Genomic DNA, 22,510 nt, shown 5'->3' on the forward strand with positions numbered 1-22,510 from the left:
TGCTAACACTATTGTATTCTCTCAACCATTTAGTCCAGTGCTCTGCACACAGTGAAAGCTCAATAAATATGATTGATTGATTTGGACAAGAAAATCAGATCAGGAACAGTCTGAGAGGTTATAGTAAATAGGTTAAAATATATGCCTATATCTTTATAGCCGTATGAAGATTAGTAATAGTAATAAAAGTAGTATCAGTCAACCAATCAGTGGTATTTATTGGGCACTTACTATTCACAGAGCACTGTACTAAGCCGGTGAGAATTATAGTTGATAGACACAATTCCTGACTGAAAGAACCTTACAATCTAGTAATCTCTTTCTCCCGCTCCTTAGGGGCAGGGAATATGTCTACCAATTCTGTTGTATGCTCCCAAGTGTTTACTAAAGTGTTCTGCACACGGTAATTGCTAATTAAATACCATTAGTTGATTGGTAGGGGAAGACAGACATAAAGTAAATTGTGGAGAGGGGAAACAGTAGAGAATAAGAACATGGGTATAAGTGCTGTGGTGCTGGTAGGATGTAAGCAAGAGGTCAGCGGTGAGATAGACACGATCAAGGTACAGTGAATAAATTGGAGTTAAAGGAGCAAAGTTTTTGGGCTGGTCTGTAGTAGGAGATTACTGAGGTCAGGTTGAAGTCAGCTGGCTGGTAAACGCATTGTGGGCAGGAAATGTGCCTGTTTATTTTTATATTATACTCTCCCAAGCACTTATTATAGCTATGCACACAGATGACACTCAATAAATATGATTGACTGACTGATTAGAAGGGAAAGAGGTGATTTGAGTGCCTTAAAACTGAAGGTGAGGACTTGGTGTTGGATGTGGAGATGGATGGGCAATCTCGGGAAGTTTTTGAGGAGAGGGGAGATGAGTGGATATGATAAAGCAAACATAAGAGTCTGTATAGTCTTGGCCTTTCCTGAAATTTAAGAATGAAACAGGCGGCTTGGCAGCCAAAAGATCGCTGTTTTGTCCTGAATCAATACAGAAATGGCATGATGAGGCTCCTTCCATGGTGCCCACCCTTACACAATCAATCAATGGCATTTATTGAGTGCTTACTATGTGCAGAGCACTGTACTGCTTGGGAGTGTACAGTGAGAGAAGCAGCATGGCTTAGTGGCAAGAACATCAGCTTGGGAGTCAGAGGTCCTGGGTTCTAATCCCAGTTCCGCTACTTCTCAGCTATGCGACTTTGGGAAAGTCACTCAACTTCTCTGTGCCTCAGTTCCCTCTGTATATCTGTATAATGAAGATTAAGACTGTGAGTCCCATGTGGGATACCTCAATTACCTTGTACCTACCCCAAAGCTTAGAACAGTGCTTGGCTCATAGTAAGCTCTTACCAAATGCCATTATTATTATTATTATTATTATTATTATTATTATTATTATTACAGGGAGAGAAGCACCGTGACTTAGTGGCAAGAGCATAGGCTTGGGAGTCAGAAGACGTGGGTTCTTATCCTGCTTGGCCACTTGTCTGTTGTCTGGTCTTCGACAAGCCACTTAACCTCTCTGTGCCTCAGTTACCTCATCTATAAAATGTGGATAAAGACAGTGAGCCCCACGTGGGACAACATGATTTCCTTGTATCTATCCCAGCGCTTATAGCAGTACTTGGCACATAGTAAACATTTAATGAATATTATTATTATCATCATCATCATCATTATTATTATTATTATTATTATTATTATTATTACAGTGCAACTAGGAATTAGCAAGCACGTTCTCTGCCCATAATGATCTTACAGTCTCTAAGCTTCTCTCTGAGTATGTTCACCCTTGTCTTCATTCACCCCTTTATTCACCCCTCTCTCAGCCCCACAGCACTTACGTTCATATCCGTAATTCATTTATTTTTATTAATATGTGTCTCCCCCTCAAGTCTACAAGCTTACTGTGGCCAGGGAGCATGTCTACAAACTTAGTTTATATAGTATTCTCCCAAGGGCATAGTACCGTGCTCAGCACACAGAAAGTGCTCAATAAATATGATTGGTCGATTGATTGATCGATTTTCTTAAATCAGGTTCTAACACAAGATGCCTAAAGGCCTCACGCCGGAGGTCGCCAACGTATCTATGGTAACGGGATTCCTGCTCCTGGTATTCTCGGAGGTCCGGGAGCCGCAGCTGGTCCAGGACGCGCTGTTCCTCCTGGTCTACCTGGCGGCCCTGATGAGGAATCTCCTCATCGTCACCGTCACTGTCCTTGACCAGCGCCTCCACACCCCCAGGTATTTCTTCCTCAGGCACCTGTCAGTGGCCGATATCTGCTACATCTCCATCACCATTCCCAAACCCATTCTCATCTCTCTAACGCAGCGCCACTCCATCTCCTCTCGGGACGTGTGATGCAGATCTGTCTGGTGATCCTGTTTGCCATATCTAAGTACTTCGTCCTCACGGCGTTGTCCTATGACCGTTACGCTGCCATCTGCCTCCCCCTGCATTATGACATCATCATGGACAGAGAGGTCTGTGGGAAGATGGCCGCCGCCTCATAGCTCAGCGGGGGGCTGATGGGAGCCATGTTTGTGGCTTCGACCTTCTCCCTTAGATTCTACGGGCCCAACGCCGTCACTCAGTTCTTCTGCGCTGCCCCGTCCCTGCTGAAGATCTCCTGCTCCGAGGCTCACGTCGCCATCTATATGAGGGTCGCCGCGGCAGTTTTCTTGGCCTGGCTCTTCTCCATGCTCATTGTCTTCTCATACGCGTACATCTTCCAGACCGTACTGAGGATGCCAGCCGCCGAGGGCCGGGCCAAAGCCTTCTCCACCTGTATGCCTCACCTCGTCGTTGTCACCGTTTTCTTCTGCACGGCTGCCATTGCCCACCTCAATCCTACGTCAGACTCCTCCTCAGCTCTGGACCTGCTGGTGTCCGTGTTCTACACTGTAGTGCTCCCCGCAGGTAAGGGGCTGAGCCGGGATTAGGACCCAGGTCCTCTGCCTCTAAGGCCTGTGCTCTACCCATTAGGGCAGTGGGAACATGGACACCAGCAGGTCCACTGTCGAGGAGGGGTCTGACACGGGCTTGAGGTAAGCCAACGCTCCAGTCAAGAGAAAAACAGTGACGGTGGAGAGGTGGGGCAGGCAGGTGGAGAAGGCTTTTGCCCGACTCTCGGTAGACGGGAACCTCGGCATGGCCGAGAAGATGCAGCCGTAAGAGTTGACGATGGAGGCAAAGGAAACGAAACTAAAGTCGATACCCACAGCCACGCTGACGTCAACGACAAGGTGCGTTTCCGAACAGAAGATCTTCAGTAAGGAGGGGACGTCTCAGAAGAGCTGCTGGATCATTTTGGACTCACAGAAGCTTAGTGTGAACGTCCAGGCTAAGTACATCGCCCCGAAGAGCCCCCCGCTGAGCCAGAAGGAGAATGCCATCTTCTCACAGGCCCCTCAGTCCATGATGAGGTCATAGCGCAGAGAGTTGCAGATGACCACGTAGAGATCATAGCACATCGTCGTGAGGAAGGACATCTCTGAAACAGCAAAGGAAACCACTAAGAAGAGCTGGACAGCACAGCCCAGGAGGGAGATTTCTCTACGGTTGGTCAGGGAGTTGAGGATGCATTTGGGGACAGTGATGGAGATAAGACACAGATCACTGAAGGACAGGTGCCTGAGGAAGAACTACATGGGGATGTGGAGGCACCAGTCGAGGGTGGAGACGGCGACGATGAGGAGATACCCCGTCAGGGCCACCAGGTAGACCAGGAGAAACAGCGCAGCGTGGACCAGCTATAGCTCCCGGACCTGCGAGAATCCCAGCAGGAGGACATCCGCCACCGTGGAGATGTTAGTCTTGTCCGACGGGATGCCTTTAGACATCTTGTGGTAGGACCTGATTTCAGACAATCAATCAATCGTCTGTCTGTCTGCAGAACGCTATGCTAAGCCCTTGGGAGAGTACTCTATTAACAGTGCAACAGAGTTGCTAGACACATTCCATGTCCACAATGAGCTACCGTCCTCGAGCGGGGGACAGACAATTATAGGAATGAACTATTTACAGATATGAACATAAGTTCTGTGGGGCTGAGGGACGGGTGAATAAAGATAAGCATGAACACACATTATGGGAGGGGAATTTTTCTGCTAATTCTGCTCTGTGGCCTTGGACAAGTCACTTCACTCCTCTGTGTCTCAGTTACCTCATCTGTAAAATGGGGATTATGTCTGTGAGCCCCATGTTGGACAAGGACAATGCTCAACCCGATTTGCTTGTATCTACTTTGCTTAGTACAGTGCCTGGAAAATAGAAAGCACTTAAATGCAATTATTATTATCAATTCCATTGCACCGTTCTCTTCCGAGCACTTAGTACAATCCTCTGCACATAGTAAACACTCAATAAATATCATCGCTTGATTGCGCGGTGGGGCAACATCGTGAAAGGAAACTCGTCTTGTCATTCCTGTCATGATTCAGGACAAATCCTTTCCCCAATCATGATGCCCATTTTATTCTCCATTATCAGCAAAGACCAAGACTACGCAGATTCCCCTGCTTGCTTTGTTATATACGCCCACCTCCCCTCTCCTCAAAAGCCTCCAGTGTTTACATAACCCTGTCCAGATCAAACACCAATTCACATCAGCTCTTTCCCTTCTTCCTGATCGCCGATATCATACTTTAACCCCACCTGGACACTTTGCTCCTCTAATGCTAACCTATTCGCTGAACCTCGATGTCGTCCATCTCTCCACTGACCCCTTGTCTACAACCTTCCTCTGGCCCGGAATTCCCTCTTCCTTCATAGCCAACAGATGATCATTCTCCCCTGTTTCAAAGCCTTATTCAAATCACACCTCCTCCCAAAAGCCTTCCCTGACTAACCTCTCACACCATCACTCTATTTCCGCTCACTTCTGGGTCGCCTATGAACTGAACTCCGTACCCCATAAGCACTCTGATACTCACCCCAGCCCACAGCACTTATATGAGAGGATGGCTTACGTGTGAAGCAGAGTGGGTTAGTGGAAAGAGTACAGGCTTGGGAGTCAGAGAATGAGGAGTCTAATCTCGCCTCCATCTCTTGTCTGCTGTGTGACCTTGGGCAAGCCACTTAACTTCAGTTACTTCATCTGTAGAATGGGGATTTAGACTCTGAGCCCCGCGTGGGATACCCTGCTTACCTTGTATCTACCACAGCTCTTAGACGGTGCTTGGCATATGGTAAGCACTTAAGAAATACCATTATTTCGGTTCTAGTCGCTGGTGGAAGTGACAGAAAGGTCTGGGTGGGGGTGTCAGAGTCCTCCCTCCTCTTCTCTGCTCTACGGATGGCTGCGCTGTCCCCTCAGACAAAGGCCGGGTTATTTCCTGGGGGTTTCCCAGTAGAAAGATGGTCCGGGGCTCCGCTGGGACAGCTGACCATCCAGGAATCTCAGAGGGCTGGGATCGTGGGCTCCCTGTGGTCCCGGCCCTCACAACCTAAATAACTGCGCAGTCCCACGTGGTTCCCACTCTGGACCTCCTTCCTAGAACAACATCAACGGACTAATCATCATTCCCTTTCCGGAATTAATAAAAGCCTTGGGGATTTGAACCTTATTTCAAGCCAGGAATTAGGACCATCTGAATATCTGAGCAGAAGCAGCGTGGACTAATGGAAACAGTCCATGCCTAGGAGTCAGAGGACCTGGGTTCCCATCTCAAGTCTGCCACTTGTCAGTTGTGTGACCTTGGGCAAGTTACTTCACGTTCCTGTGCCTCAGTTCCCCCCTCTGAAAAATGGGGATTCAATACGTTTTCAATATGTTTTCCCTTTTCCTGTGAGCCCCATGAGTGATCTGAGTATTTAGTTTTTACCCTATTGCTTAATATAGTTTTTGGCACATAGTAAGCACTTAAGAAATACCATTTTTAAAAAATGGGGGGAGGGTAGAGAAGGGAATCAGAGAATGGTTGGAGGAAAGAAATCCAAGTGGGCAGCACTGCTCATGGGTCTTGTTCTAAAGAACAGCAGTTGGGCAGGAGATGGGCACTGTATGACCTCCCAGAACTTTATTGCAGACTCTGCTGGCAAACATGACCAGAAGCCATTTTAGAAAGATCTGGTATAGGATCAATTTTCGGATGCAACAAGGGGTAGTAGGATGAAATTTTGGGAGTAGTAGCAATGATTCAATCAGTAAATCATATTTATTAAGGGCTTACTACGTACAAGGCAATGTACTAAACATGTGGGAGACAACAATATAACAGAGTTGGTAGACATGTTCCCTTTCCACCGCGAGCTTACTGTCTAGAGAGGGAGACAGACATTGATACCAATAAATAAATAACAGATATGGGTATAAGTGGTGTGGGGAAGAGGGTGGAGTGAATAAAGGGTGCAAATCCAACTGCAAGGGCGACACAGAAGGAAGTAGGAGAAGAGGGTTTAATCAGGGAGGGCCTCTTGGAGGGGATGCACCTTCAATATGGCTTTGAAGGTGGGGAGTATAATTGTCTGTTGGACACGAAGAGGGAGGGGGTTCCAGGCCAGAGGCAGGACGTAGCAGAGGGGTCGAAGGGGAGATGGTTGAGATCGAGGTACAGTGATTAGTCTGGCATTAGAGGAGCAGAATGCGTGGGCTGTGCTTTAGTAAGAAAACAGGGGCAAGGTGATTTAGAAATGATTATTTTACTCTTGAGAAATGGGTCTTATCTCAAAACATTCCTCAGAGCGATCTGCTTCTCAGGAACATCCTCTCACACCCAGTAGCCTTCCTAAGGCAGCCTGCATGTCCCTGTTCCTTAGACTGTAGATGAGGGAGTTCAGGGCGGGGGCACCACAGAGTAGAACAGGAACACCAGCAGGTCTAGGGTGGAGGGGGAGTCTGACACGGGCTTGAGGTAAGCAAAGGCTCCGGTCGAGAGAAAAACGGTGACGACGGCAAAGTGGGGCAGGCAGATGGAGAAGGCTTTGGCCCGTCTCTCGGTAGACGGGAACCTCAGCACCACCGAGAATATGCAGACGTAGGAGACGACGACGGAGACGAAGGAGAGGAAACTAAAGCAGATGCCGACTGCCAATGACAACATGCGTTTAGGAGCAGGAGACTTTCAGTAAGGAAGGGAAGTCGCAGAAGAACTGCTGGATCAGGTTGGACTAGCAGAAGCTTACAGTGAATGTCGTGGCTGCGTACATCGCCCCTAACAGTTCCCCGCTAAGCCAGGAGGCGGTGGCCATCTTTCTACAGGCCCCTCGGTCAATGATGGACCCATAGTGCAGGTGGCGGCAGATGGTGGTGTAGCCGTCATAGGGACATCGCCGTGAGTATGGACAGCTCTGAACCACTGAAGAGAATCACCAAAAAAACCTGTGCTACACAGCTCCCAAAACAGATTTCTCTACGGTCTGTCAGGGAGTTGACGATGGACTCGTGGATGGTGACAGAGATGAGGCAGAAATCTTCTGAGGCAGAAAGAGGGACAGGTGCTTGAGGAATTAAGTACATGGGGGTGTGGAGGCGTCGGTCAAGGGCGGTGATGGCAACGATGAGGAGATTCTCTGTCAGGGCCGCCAGGTAGACCAGGAGGAACAGCGCGGCGCAAACCAGCTGCAGCTCCCGGACCTCCAAGATAACCAGCAGGAGTAATCCCCGTCACCCTTGGTAGCGTTGGTCATGTTGTTAGAGATCGGTCTGAGGGAAGGAGAATAATCTCCAGAGAAAAGCACAGGCATAAGAAACAGTGTGACCTAGTGGACAAAACCCTGAGCCTGGCAGTCAGAAGTACCTGGGTTCTAAACCTGGCTTTGCTACTTATCTGTTGTGTGCCCTTGGGCAACCCACTGCATTTCTGTGCCTCGGTTATGTCAGTGACAATTTGATGTAAATAATAAAGTTGTAAAATGGGGATTTTGTAAAATGGGGATTAAAATTGTGAGCCCCATGTGGAACAGGGACTGTGTCCAACTTGAATCTACCTCAGAGCTTAGAACAGTATTTGGCACATAGTTAGTGCTTAACAAGTATTATTATTATTATCATTATTATTATTACACTCAAATTTATCCTAAAATCCTTCCTCTTCCAACATGTTTTCCCGGATTGATTTCCCAGCATCTGAGCCATATAATCCCTTCTGACAATTCTATTATTTAGGAGCGATTCGTACCCTCCTTCACATTCAAGTGTAGATGTCTGTTTGATTGATTTATTTTGACCACTTCTATTGTAAATATTTTTTACGTTTTCTTCCACACCTAAAGTGTAAGCTCATTGTGGGCAGGGAATGTGTCTGCTTATTGTTGTTTTGCAATCTCCCAAACGCTTAGTACAGTACCCCGCACACAGTAAACGCTCAATAAATATGATTAACTGACTGACTGAAATCTCCTTATGGACATGGAACATATTACTAATGCAACTACACTACTTCTATTAGTAGTAGTACTACTACTGCTGCTACTGCTATTAATATACTGTCATTACTACCAATGAATAAGTCACTCTATGGTATTCTCTGAGGGCTTACCATGTACAGAGCACTGTTCTAAGTGCTTGGGAGAGTACAGTAAAACAAAATTAGCAGACACCGTTGCTGTCCATAATGAATACTATATTACTATGCTAGTATACTATTACTATATAGTAGTAATATAGTAAAAAGCAGTAGTGAGAAGCATTGTGGCTTGGTGGAAGAGTGGAAAGAGCATTGGCTTGAAAGTCAGAGGACATGGGATCTAATCCCGGCTCCGCCATTTGTAGGCTGTGTAACCTTTGGCAAGCCACTTAACTTCTCTGTGCCTCAGTTATCTCATCTGTAAAATGGGGATTAAAACTCCGAGCCCCAAGTGGGACAACCTGATTACCCTGTATCTACCCCAGCGCTTAGAACAGTGTTTGACACATAGCAAGCGCTTAACAAATACCACAGTTTTACTGTTATTATTATTATTATCTGATGCCATTAGACTTACATTTTTATGGTATTAGTTCAATGTTTACTATTTAATAACTATTATTCATAGAAATAACAATATTTGTTAAGCGCTCTAGGCTGTGAGCCTGTTGTTAGGTAGGGATTGACTCTGTTGCTGAATTGTATTTTCCAAGTGCTTAGTACAGTGCTCTGTACACAATAAGTGTTCAAAAAATACGATTGAATGAATGAATGAATGAATGAAATACCATAATTATTAGTATTATTACTACTACCATTATCAATCAATCAATCAGTGGTTTTTGCTGAGTGCTTAGTATATGCAGAGCACTATTCTTAGTGCTTCGGAGAATACATTACAATAAAATTAGTTATGATCCCTGCCCATACTCAGCTTACATTCTAGAAGGGAGGCAGACTTTAATATAATTACTACCACTATTACTACTACGACTTACTATTCATTCATTCGAATTTATTGAGCGCTTACTATGTGCAGAGCACTGTACTAAGCGCTTGGGAAGTACAATATCGGCAACATATAGAGACGATCCCTACCCAACAACGGACTTAAAATCTAGAAGGGGGAGACAGACAACAAAACAAAGCAGGTAGACAGGTAAACAAATAGTACTACTACTACTGCTGCTGTTACTGCTATTACTACTACTCTACTGCTACTAGGACTAAAGACCTGTAGAAAGACAGGAACAGAAGGTCTGAGACAAGAAAAGAAAATCAAAGAAATATAAATTGAAAGCTATAGAGACCCAGAAAAATTGAGCAGGGTAAAGGCATTAAGACAGAGAAATAGAGGAGAATATTGACGTTTGAGACAGAACCAAAGGCAGAAGCCCTAAGATATGTTGATGGTTATCAGAAAGGCGAATACTGAGACAGGTGGAGAGAGGGAAAGAGCGTTAGAATAGGAGAGGAAGAAAGAGGAAGAGAGAGACAGAGGAAATAAAACAAACAGAAAGGGAGAGGGGGAAAAGAAAAGGCGATAGAGGTTGAGAGACAGAGAGAGGGGCAAAAATAAGCAGTGTGGTCATATGGAAAGAGCATAGACTTGGAAGTTAGAAGATCTGGGTTCTAATCTTAGCTCTGCCACGTGTCTGCTATGTGACCTTGGGCAAGTCACATTATCTTTTTCAATGGCACTCGTTAAGTGCTTACTATGTGTCAAGCACTGTTCTAAGCACTGGGGTAGATCTGAGCTAAACAGGTTGAACACAGTCCCTGTCCCACTTGAGACTCACAGTCTTATTCCCCATGTTACAGGTGAGGTAACTGAGGCTTAGAGAAGTGAGGTGCCTGGCCCAAGATAACACAGCAGACAAATGGCAGAGCCGGGATTAGAATCCAGATACTCTGATTCCCAGGCCTGGGCTCTACCCATGCACCCAGCGGCTACCATTTGAGGAAAGATGCCGGCACTGGTTCTAACCTATGACATTACATAGCCAGTCAACATCGATTATATTCGTGAGGAAAAACAAGAACTTCCATCTTTTCTCTAAAGGCTCCCTTTCCCTGTTCTTCAGACTCACCGGGACAGGCCGAGAGGATTGGGTGAGCCTCTCTCTGTTAGGCTAGGCTGGTCTCGACTGGTCTCTGCTGGTGTCGGTTGCCCTGGGCCGACACCCCTACCATCTGTCTCTAGGATGCTCCTGGCTGATCCCAGAATGCTCTGGTGCAGGTATCAAGTATTTCTTCTCCATATACCCTCCCTCACAGAGGTTGAAATAGTCTGTCATCGAGCCTGGCTCTGTGGAAAGAAAGGAGGGGTCCCTCTGGGAGGACCTGCTCGGAGTTCCTTTCATTAGTTGCTCCAGAGGAACCCAGCCAGTGTGTGGAGAAGCAGCGTGACAGGGTGGAAAGAGCACGGGGCGGGGAGTCAGGGGACCTGGGTTCCTATACCAAGTCAGCAAGCTGTCTGCTCAAGGACCTGGGGCAAGTCACTTCAATTCTCCGCGCCTCAGTTCTCTCAACTATAAAAAGGGGATTAAGACTTTGATCCCCTTTGGGGCCGATTTGCTTCTATCCATCCTAGCGCTTAGTAAAGTGTCTGGAACATAGTAAGCACTTAACAACTACTACAAATATCATCATTATCACCCCAGACTAAGCCCTCCTTTTCCTCAACTCCCCCTCTACTCATCATCGCCCCGACCCACTCCCTTTGCTCTACCCACCCCGCCCAACAGCACTTGTGTGTATATGTACATATTTATAATTCTATTAACTTATATTAATGACTGTCTTCTTGTTTTGATGGCTGTCTCTCTCCTTCTAGATTGTAAGCCCTGTGTGGGCAGGGCTGTCTCTCTTTAGTGCTGAATTGTACTTTCCAAGCGCTTAGTGCAATGCTCTGCATACAGTAAGCGCTCAATAAATATGATTGAATCAGTGAATAAATGAATATCATTATTATCATTAATCCTAGCTCCACGACCTGTCTGCTCAGTGATTTGATATCTATCATTATTATCTTTTTAATGGTATTTGTTTAATATTTACTGTGTGCCAGACACGGTATTAAGCTCTGGGTTAGGCACATGTTCATCAGGATGGACACAGGTCTTTTCCCATATGGGGCTCACAGTCTTCATTCCCATTTTATAGATGAGGCAACTGAGGCACAGAGAAGTGAAGCGACTTGCCCAGGTCGTGCATCAGACAAGTGGCAGATCAGCTACTTTCGATTCCCAGGCCTATACCCTACCCACTAGACCATGCTTCTTCTCTTATCCCATCACTTAGTACTGTACTTGAAACAGAGTAAGCACTTCAGTAAACATTTTAAAAAATTAAGGTTATAATCTTTCCCTCTTGATCCTGCCTTCTCCCTGGGCAATTATGACCCTGGATCATTTCTACCTGGTGCTCTAATGGCCTCTATTGTGGGCCATTTCCTGTAGCAATGATTTCTGGGCAATCCTCCTCCTCTACACCCCTACCCCCTGGCTCCTCTGTCTTTGTGGGACCACCACCAGCTCCACAGCAGCTTCTCACTTGTACTTCCCAAGCGCTTAGTACAGTGCTCTGCACACAGTAAGCGGTCAATAAATACGATTGATTCATTCTCACTATCCTCTGACCACTCCACCCTTGGTTTCCGGGATCTTCCCAATTTCTCTCTGCCCATCGTCCTTCTCTGCCTTCTTTATCTATCCCATCATCTCCTTTGAGCTTTGTGGCTTCCTGTCCCTATGCATTGTTGGTGATTCGGATGGCAATCAATCAATCCATGGATTTTTATTGAGCGCTTACTGTTTGAAGACAATTGTACTATGCACTTGAAAGAGTACAAAACAACGGAGTTGGTAGACAAGGTACTTGCTCTCAAGAAGCTTACAGTCTACAAGGGGAGACGGACATTAAAGCAGATCACTATAAGGGGAAATAGTAGATTATGAGACGATTTATACGAGTATCGTGGGGCTGGGGTGAGTATCAAAGTGCTTAAGGGGTACACAGCAAATTTCAGAGTCGAAGCAGAGGGGAGAGCGGATAAGAGAAATGAGTTTCAGCCACAATCTTTCCTCAAGGCGGCCTTTATGTCCCTGTTCCTCAGGCTGTAGATGAGGGGGGTCAGGGTGGGGGGCACCACGGTGTAGAACACTGACACCAGCAGGTCCAGCGTCGAGAGGGAATCTAGCACGGGTTTGAGGTAGTCGAAGCTTCCGGTCGAGAGAAAAAGGGTGATGACGGCGAGGTGGGGCAGGCAGATGGAGAAGGCTTTGTTTCGACTCTCGGTGGACGGGAACCTCAGCACGGCTGAAAAGATGCAGACGTAGGAGACGACAACGGAGACGAAGGAGATGAAACTAAAGCCGATACCCAAAGCCACGCTGTTGTCAACGACAGATCTTCAGTAAGGAGGGGAAGTCGCAGAATAATTGCTGGATCACATTGTACTCAGAGAAGCTTAATGAGAGCGTTCCAGCAGAGTACATCGCCCTGAAAAACCCTCTGCTAAACCAGGAGTCGGCAGCCATCTTTCCACAGACCTCTCGGTTCATGATGGAGTTTTAGCGCAGGGGGCGGCAAATGGCGGGGTAGTGGTCGTAGGACATCTCACTGAGAACGAACACTTCTGAAGCGGCAGAAAGAATGACCAAAAAGATCTGGGCCACACAACTTCTGAAATAGATGGATTTGCTGCTGATCAGGGATTTGTGGATGGACTGGGGGACGGCGACAGAGATGCCGCAGATGTCGAGGACTGACAGGTTCCTGAATAAGAAGTACATGGGGAGCTGGAGTCGCTGTTTGAGGGCCGTGACGGCGAGGATGAGGAGATTCCCCATCAGGGTCGCCAGGTAGACCAGGAGGAACAGCACAGCGTGGACTAGCTGCAGCTCCCGGACCTCCGAGAAACCCAGCAGGAGGAATTCTGTCACAACTGTGTGATTGGTCATGTGGTCTGAGGACTGCCTGAGGGTACCAAGAAAACACAGGAAAAGTGAAATTGTTAGGCTGCATCAGACCTCTAAAATTTCTGTTTCTTCTACCTCTGACCTGGAATGAAGGTAAACACTCAAACCGATTTATTCTCCCGGGAACGTTCCCTGTTCTTAAATGTTTTTGAGGATTGAGATACTGCAACTCTTCTTATTTATCTAGCCACCCTAGTCTACCTGCCCTGGAACGCCCTCTCCCTTCATATCTCCTCTCCCAAATAAACACAAAGACAAACACGAAGCAGCAGGGTGACTTAAATTCAGGCAGACGTAGAGAAATAGAGATAGGGAGACAGAAGCACAGAGACCAAACAAAATTCAAGGAGATGCCTAGACCAAGAGACAGAGTTATTATTATAACTCTGCCACTAGCTTTCAGTGTGACCTGCTGTGAGACCTTGGGCCAGTTACATAACTTCTCTGGCCTCAGTTCTTTCATTTGCAAATAGTGATTACTTTTTTTCTCTGCTATTTAAACTGCGAGCCCAATGTGAGAGAGGTTCTATGTCCAGTCTGATTAGTAGAGAAGCAGTATGACTTAGTGGAAAGAGCACAGGCTGGGGAATCGGAAGACTTGGGTTCTAATCCCGTCTCTGCAACTTGTCTGATGTGTGATCTTGGGCAAGCAATGAACTTTTCTGTGCCTCAGTTACCTCATCTGTAAAATGGGGATTAAGACTGTGAGCCCCACGTCGGACAACCTGATTACCTTGTACCTACCTTAGTGCTTAGAACAGTGCTTGGCACATAGTAAGCGCTTAAAGAATACCATTATCATTATTATTATCTTGTATCTCCCCCAGCGCTGAGAACAATACTAGGCATGTACTAAGTGTTTAACAGTATCAATAAAAAAAATACCAGTTCTCCATTCCACTTAGAGTGTGAGCTCCATGTGGGACATGGGCTACGTCCAGTCTTCTATCAGCTCCAACACTAAGAACGGTTCCAGCGCTTAGTAAAGTGCCTGGCACATAGTAAGTGCATAACCAATGATATAATTATTATTACTGTTATTATTATTACAAGGCACAAAGTAAATGCTGACCAATTACCTATAAAAATGCCTGTTCTCCCTCCAATTTGGACTGTGGGACATCTGGGACATGGACTCTGTTTAATCGTGTATCTAGCCAAGAGCCTAGACCTGTGCTCGGAGTATAGTAAGCGCTTATCAAGATAGAGGAAGACAAAGATCAGGCAGGAACTCACATGAACAATGAAACAGCTCTAAGGTCATTGAGATGGATTTCCTGATGCACGTTGGCACTTACCAATGTATGGAAACAGGCGATTTCTCGTCACATTCCCCCCAGACCTAAAAAAGCCTCCTCCTTTTGCTGTTCAGCCCCTCCATCTCTAGACGTCAATCTCGTTGTGGTCAGGGAAATTGTCTCCCAACTCTATTATAATGCACTCTCTCGAGCGCTTAGTACAGAGTTCTGCATACAGAAAGCGTTCAGAAAATACCACTGATGGATTAATTAAAGTCTTTCCCCCACCTCTGGACTGTATGCTCACTGTGGCCAGGGAACGTATCTCCCAACTCTGTTATATTGTACTCTCCCTAGCTCTTAGTCCAGTGCCCTGCATACAGTAAGCTCTCAATGAATCCCACCGATTGATTGCTGGTTGCACCCGGGAGGAGACATCTTTCCGTTGTTGAGGAGTTCCCTAAAGAGGGTGTCTTCCATATTCTGCGCTCCTCTCGAGTGGCAATTTATAATCCTTCCCATGTGGCCTCTCTGTTCCCTTTGGAGAAAGCAGGATTCCTCTTTTGTTCTGAGGGACCTAGCGACTGAAAGCCCCCAGAATCTACTGTGCGGTCAAATATGATTGATTGAATGAATGAATGAATGAATGAATCATCCTGGCTTCGCCATGACGATAATCAAGCTACTCCCAACCCCACAGCACTTCATATTTATAAATTATGAAATATATACCATAAATTATTTGTTTAGACAAATGCCTGTCTCTCTCTAGACTTTTTTCTTCTTATGGGTAGAGAAGGTGTCTATCAACTCTGTTATACTGCAATGAAAATAATAGTAATAATGATATTTGTTAAGCACTTACTACGTGCCAAGTACTATGTGCTAAGCGCTTGGGCGGGTAACAGCAAATTGGGTTGGACACAATTCCTGTCCCACGTGGAACTCACAGTCTCAATACCCATTTTACAGAGGAGGTAGCTGAGGCATAAAGAAGTGAAATGACTTGCCCAAGGTTACACCGCAGACAGGTGGCAGAGCTGGGATTAGAACCCATGACCCCAGGCCCATGCTCTATACATTAAGCCAGGCTCCTTCTGTAGCATACTGTACTCTCTCAAAGGCTCAGTACAGTGCTCTGCACACAGTGAGTGCTCAATAAACACCACTGACGGTGATAACTGATGATTGAAGGCCTTAAGTGGAGGACCCTGGTATGATGTCTTTTTACCAGTATCATCTCCTCATAGATTCTAAGATGTCCTCTCAGGGACTACCTTTCTGTCATTTGAAATCATTTCTGTGATCAACGGTCTCTTTTTGACTCCCTCCTTATGATCTAGAATCCCCCGTTAACCAACTCTTTCCTCTGTCTGTGTTTTTGTCCTCTTATTCACTGAAGACAATAATAATAATAATAATAATAATAATAATAATAATAATGGCATTTGTTAAGCACTTACTATGTGCCAAGCACTGTGTAAGGTTGGACAAAGCCTTGTCTCACTTGGGGCTCACAGTCCTCAGACCCATTTTACAGAGGAGGAATCCTAACCACAGCAAAGTGACTTGACTAAGGTCACAGAGCAGACAAGTGGTGGAGAGGGGTTTAGAACCCAGGTCCTCTGACTCCCAGGTCTGGGGTCTTTCTTCTAGGCTATTATGCTTCTACATTTGGTGAGCACTACCAGAGAGCTGTTCTAAGCCCTTGGAGAAAACACTAGGCTTGTTAAACAAGGGGCTTGCAATATGATGGGGGAGGCAGACATTCAAGAGAATTAAAGATGGGAAGCAACAGAATGTAAGGATTTGGACATAAGTGCTATGGGGCTGGGGTAGGGTAAGTATACAAGTACTCAGAGGTAAAGAACTAAGGTCCCAGGAAACCCAGAAGGGACAGTAAATAAATTGACTGGGAACCCACATACCCCAACCACCCCAAATACTACATTGCAATATTCCCAGGCATTGGGAATCAATTCTGGGAGAGCAGCTGGATTCTAGAGAGAAGGAGACTAGCCACCTAATGTGAAAAAATTGAATGGGAAGTCACCTGGGACCATATTAACCAATCAATCAATCAGTGGTATTTATTGGATGCTTACCGTGAGCAGAATGCTGTATGAAGCCCTTCGGAAAGTACAATATAATAGAGTCGGTAGGCACGTTCTCTGCCCACAGTGAGATTACGGACTAGCGGGGAAGACAGAAATAAACATAAATAAATAAATTGTCTATATGGACATAAGTGCTGTGGGGCAGAGGGAGGGGTGAATAAAGGGAGCAAATTCAAGTGCAAGGGTGACGCGGAAGGGAGTGGGAGAAGAAATGAGGGCTTAGTCATGGAAGACCTCTTGGAGGAGATGTGCCTTCAATAAGGCTGTGAATGTGGGGAGAGTGATCTGTAGTGGACATAAGATGGATCAGCTGTAAACGGAATGTCCGTCATTATAATGGATAAATAACAATTTAGTCAGGGAAGGATTTAGAATCTGGGAAGTCAAGGGACGGGAGATAGGGTAGCGAAGAGTGGTAAAGACTGTAAGCTCCTTGTGAGAGGGGTTCCAATTCCGTTGTGTTGGACTTTCCCAAATGCTTACTACAGTGCGCTGTACAGAGTAAGTGCTCAGTGAATACCACTGATTGGTTGATCACCAGGGAAGGAGAAGCAACAACACTTAGTGCAGTGCGTTTCACAACCAGGGGGTTTGGAAATATTCTAGAGACAAATGTCAGGTCAAAAATAGGGGATCTTTATTCTGAAGGAATGTATGCCCCGGTAGGACCCTCCCCAGGGCGGCTTTCATGTCCCGGTTCCTCAGGCTGTAGATGAAGCGGCCAGTCTAGCGGTGCTGGTTGCTGCTGTTCTCTGCTCGCTCCCAGGCCCACCCTGCCGTTCAGTACACTCAGTTTTCTCAGACCGGGGCGGGGGTTGCGTTCCATCAACAGTACTTGGCACATAGTAAGCACTTAACAAATACCATAATCATTACCTCCTCACTGTACCTCGTTCTCGCCTGTCCCGCCGTCGACTCCTAGCCCACGTCTTAGCCTGGAATGCCCTCCCTCCGCACATCCGCCAAGCTAGCTCCCTTTCTCCCTTCAAAGCCCTACTGAGAGCTCACCTCCTCCAGGAGGTCTTCCCAGACTGAGCCCCCTCTTTCCTCTCCTCCTTCCCACCTCCCCGCGCTACCTCCTTCCCCTCCCCACAGCATCTGTATATATGTTTGTACAGATTTACTACTCTATTTATTTTACTTTTACATATTTACTATTCTATTTATTTTTTCCATGATGTGTATCTAGCTTTATTTTTATTTATTCTGGTGACTTGACACCTGTCCACATGTTTTGTTTTGTTCTCTGTCTCCCCCTTCTAGACTGTGAGCCCGTTGTTGGGTGGGGACCGTCTCTATATGTTGCCAACGTGTATTTCCCAAGCGCTTAGTACAGTGCTCTGCACACAGTAAGGGCTCAATAAATACGATTGATTGAATGAATGAATTATTATTATTACTCTCCCAAACGCTTAATAGAGTGCTCTGCAGACGTTAAAAACTCCATAAATCAATCGATTCATCAATGATAGGTGGTGGGTGCAGTTTGCTGGACTCACCTGTTTCTGCTGGATAAATTCTGTTTGTTTGGTTGTTTGGGGACCACAAGACACAGGGGGGAAACTTTGGCCTTTATTACCCAGAAGCTTTCAGAGGCAAGGGGGTTGGCATCCCCGGGTTGAGCCCAGAATGTGTACTTGTGTAGCCCCAGAGGAAGCCGCAGTGGAAACAGGGGAAGGGAAGGGGTGACATCAGATCTCAGATCTCCCCCGGGTCCAAACTCCCCAGACTGTTGAGATGCGTGGGGAGTATGAAACGATTGTGACAGTGACTGTGCTGTCCTTTATTATTTTATGGTCTTTGTTAAGTGCTCTCTATGTGCCAGGCATTGAACTAAGTGCTGGGGTATATACCAACTAATAAGGTTGGTCACAGTCCATGTCCCACACTGGGGTCACATTTTAATCCCCATTTAAAGATGAGGGGACTGAGGCTCCGAGAAGTGAAGTGACGTGCCTAAGGCGACTACCTTGGGTAGTTCCCGGTGCCCCACAGACGTGAGGAGAGTTTGTATGGGGGAGGAAGGGAAAGTTACCAGATCTGATTAGCCCCTCTAGACTCTGCACCTTATGGGGTGGGAAATGAGGGTCTCAGAAGAACAGTCTACTGGAAAGGCCCTGGAACGGGAAGTGTAGTTTGGCTTCTTGCCCACTATAACCTTGGGCAAGTTAATTAGCCTCTCTGTACCTCAGTTTCTTATCTGTGCTCTCCCAAGTCATTCAGTTCGGTCAATCGTATTTATAGAGCGCTTACAATGTGCAGAGCTTGAGAAAGTTCAATATAATAATAGTAATAGCCATGGTATTTGTTAAGAGCTTACTAAGTTCCAGACACTGTAGTGAATATAAGCAAATTGTGGTGGACACAGTCCTTTGTCCCACATGGGGCTCACAGTTTCAATTCCCATCTAACAGATGAGGTAACTGAGGTACAGTTACAGATAAGGGATTGTTCAAGGCCACATAACATATACGTGACAGAGCCAGGATTAAAACCCATGACCTTCCAACTCCCAGGCCCGTGTTCTATCCACTACACCATGCTGCTTCTCCTGTGAATAACACACACATTCTCTGCCTACAACAAACTTTCAGCCCAGAGGGGGAGACAGCCAGTGATATAAATAAATAAATTCCAGATATGGACATAAGAGCTGGGAGGCTGAGGGAGAAGTGAATTAAGGAAACCAATCAGGGCAAGGCCAAAGGGAGAGGGAGAAAACGAAAGGAGGTCTTAGTCAGGGAAGACCTCTCGGAGGAAATGTCCCTTCAATAAGATTTTGAAGGGGGCAGGGTCATTGTTTATTGGATTTGAGGGGGGAGGGTGTTCCAGGCCAGAGGCAGGACGTGGGCGAGAGGTTGTCGGTTCAATAGACGAGATTGAGGTACAGTGAGAAGGCTGGCGTTAAAGGAGTGAAGTGTGTGGGCTGGGTTTTAGTCCAGTGCTAAACACAGAGTAAAGGAATATCAAATACCCAAAGGTCACAGATCCAAGCGCATAGATGAAAAAGAAGGGAGAAGGAGCAGGAGAAATGAGGGCTTAGTCGGGGAAGGTCTCTTGGAGGAGATTGGAGAGGGAAGGGTTGTGATGTATCAGATATGAAGGGGGAAGGTGTTCTAGGCCAGAGGCAGGATAAGGGTTTAGTACAGTGATGATGATGATGACGGCATTTGTTAAGCGCTTACTATGTGCCGAGCACTGTTCTAAGCACTGGGGTAGATACAAGCAGTGTAAGAAACAGCGTGGCTCAGTGGAAAGAGCATGGGCTTTGGAGTCAGAGGTCATGGGTTCAAATCCAGGCTCCGCTGCTTGTCAGCTGTGTGACTTTGGGCAAGTCACTTAACTGCCCTGTGCCTCAGTTACCTCATCTGTAAAATGGGGATTAAAACTGTGAGCCCCCGTGGGACAATCTGATCACCTTGTAACCTCCCCAGCGCTTAGGACAGTGCTTTGCACATAGTAAGCGCTTAACAAATACCATTATTATTATTGTTATTATTATTATTATCATTATTATTATTATTACAAGGTAAACAGGTTGTCCAACGAGGGTCTTACAGTCTTTATCCCCAGTTTACAGATGAGGAAACTGAGGCACAGAGAAGTTAAGTGGCTGGCCCAAAGTCACACAGCTGGTAAGTGGCAGAGCTGAGATTAGAACCCGTGACCTCTGACTCCCAAGCCCGGGATCTTTCCACTGAGCCACGCTACTACTCATACAGTGCTCTGCATAGAGTTAGTGCTCAATAAATACGATTGACTGAATATGGAAGAGGGGCAGGCGGTGAGATACACAAGATCAAGGCACAAATTGTACTACTGAAATCAGTCAATCAATGGTATTTATTAAGTGCTTACTGTGTGTAGAGCACTGTACTAAGCGTTTAGGAGAGGAGATTGCAATAGAGGTGTTAGATATGTTCCCTGTCTACCCCTATATATCCTAATCAAGCAGGAGGGTATTTTAGTACAGTGCGTGGCACACAGTAAGCACTCAATATATATGGCAGAGGACAATGGTTCTAATTCTGGCTCTGAAATTTGTCTGCTGTGAGATTTTGAGCAAGCCACTTACCTTCCCCATGCCTCAGTTACCTTATCTGTCAAATGGGGATTAAAACTGTGAGCTTAATTTATCCTAGTGCTTAGAGCAGAACCTGGCACACAGGAGCGCTAAACGAATATCATTAAAAACATTTGAAGCCCTCGATAAATACGATAATTGAATTAAATACGATTAATTGAATATCTAGGTGCCAAGATATTCAGACTGCACATATTCATTCATTAATTCAATCAATCGTATTTATTGAACGCCTATTGTAAGAAGAGCACTGTACTAAACTCTTGGGAAGTACAAGTTGGCAACATAGATGGTCTCTACCCAACCACGGGCTCACAGTCTAGAAGGGGGAGACAGACAACAAAACAAAACATGTGGACAGATGTCAAGTCATCAGAACAAATAGAATTAAAGCTAGATGCACATCATTAACAAAATAAAAAAAAATAAACATGTACTCTGTCCTCCAATGGATCTACACTAAGTAGACTGCTCTGCATTCAGTAAGCACTCAATAAATTCCACTGATTGGTGGGTACAGTAAATGCTGATCTTCAACTTTGGAACGGGCTACAGGCATTCCATTCTATGTGAAAAATTTCCATCTCAGGACCCTCCCCAGGGCGGCCTTCATGTCCCGGTTCCTCAGGCCATAGATGAGGGGGCTCAGAGCAGGGGGCACCACGGTGTAAAACACGGCCACCAGTAGATCCAATGTCGAGGAGGAGACTGAAGGAGGCTTGAGATGGGCAAAGGAAGCAGTGGAGAGAAACAAGATGACGACGCTGAGGGGAGGCAGGCAGGTGGAGAAGGCTTTGGTCCGACCCTCGATGGTCGGCATCCTCAGCACTGCCCTGAAGATGCGTGCGTGTGAGGCCACGATGGAGACGAAACAGCCGAGGCACAGAAACCCGCTGAGGCCCAGAACGGCGATCTCATCACTGTAGCGTCTGGAACAGGAGAGCCGGATGACGGAAGGGATGTCACAGAAGAACTGACAGATAGCGTTGGTATCACAGAAGAGGAAGGAGAAAGTCACGGCGGTGTGGATGCCTCCGTTCAGCCCCCCGCCGAGCCAAGGCGGCGGCCATCTTCCCAGAGGGCCCTCGGTTCATGATGACCTAGTAGTGCAGGGAGCAGCAGATGGCGGCATAGCGGTAGTAGGACATCACCATGAGCCGGGTCACTTCGACACCCCCAAAGGTGATTACTAAGAGATGAGAGATGCAACCCGAGACAGATATTTCTCTGTGGTCGGTCAGGGAGTTGTAGATGGACTTGGGGACGGTGACGGACATGTAGCCGAGATCGAGGATGGAGAAGTTCCTGACGAAGAAGTACATGGGGGTTTGGTGGCGCCGGTCGAGGGCGGTGACAGCGACGATGAGGAGATTCTCCGTCAGGGCCACCAAGTAGACCAGGAGGGACAGCGTGGCGCGGACCAGCTGCAGCTCCCGGATCTCCGAGAATTCCAGCAGAAGGAATTCTATCACTGCCGCGTGATTAACCATTTATTCCTTGTGGAGAAATAGGGAATTGGGCCCTGTGGGATGGATGGAGGTGAAAATATTAAGTTATCCTTGCACTGTGGCCTAGTGACTAGAGCACGGGCCTGGGAGTCAGAAGACCTGGGCTTTTATCCCGGCTCTGCCATGTGTCTGCTGTGTAACCTTGGGCAAGTCACCGTACTCTTCTGGGCCCGTTACCTCAACTGCAAAATGAGGATTAAATCCTACTCTTTCCTCCTTTGTATTT

The 22,510-nt window shown here is 46.4% G+C and overlaps 1 protein-coding gene across 1 annotated transcript; it reads right to left on the reverse strand.

Moving 5' to 3' along the window:
• Positions 1 to 12,929: 12,929 nt before the first annotated feature.
• On the reverse strand, positions 12,930 to 21,800 carry LOC119921764 (olfactory receptor 14J1-like; the record flags this gene model as incomplete). Its single annotated transcript, XM_038741813.1, has 2 exons — positions 12,930 to 13,166; positions 21,429 to 21,800. Coding segments are annotated over 2 exons (609 nt in total), but the record flags the coding sequence as incomplete, so codon positions are not given.
• Positions 21,801 to 22,510: the final 710 nt, after the last annotated feature.

This window comes from Tachyglossus aculeatus, unplaced genomic scaffold (assembly GCF_015852505.1).
Source record: "Tachyglossus aculeatus isolate mTacAcu1 unplaced genomic scaffold, mTacAcu1.pri SUPER_30, whole genome shotgun sequence".
NCBI classification, from domain to species: Eukaryota; Metazoa; Chordata; class Mammalia; order Monotremata; family Tachyglossidae; genus Tachyglossus; species Tachyglossus aculeatus.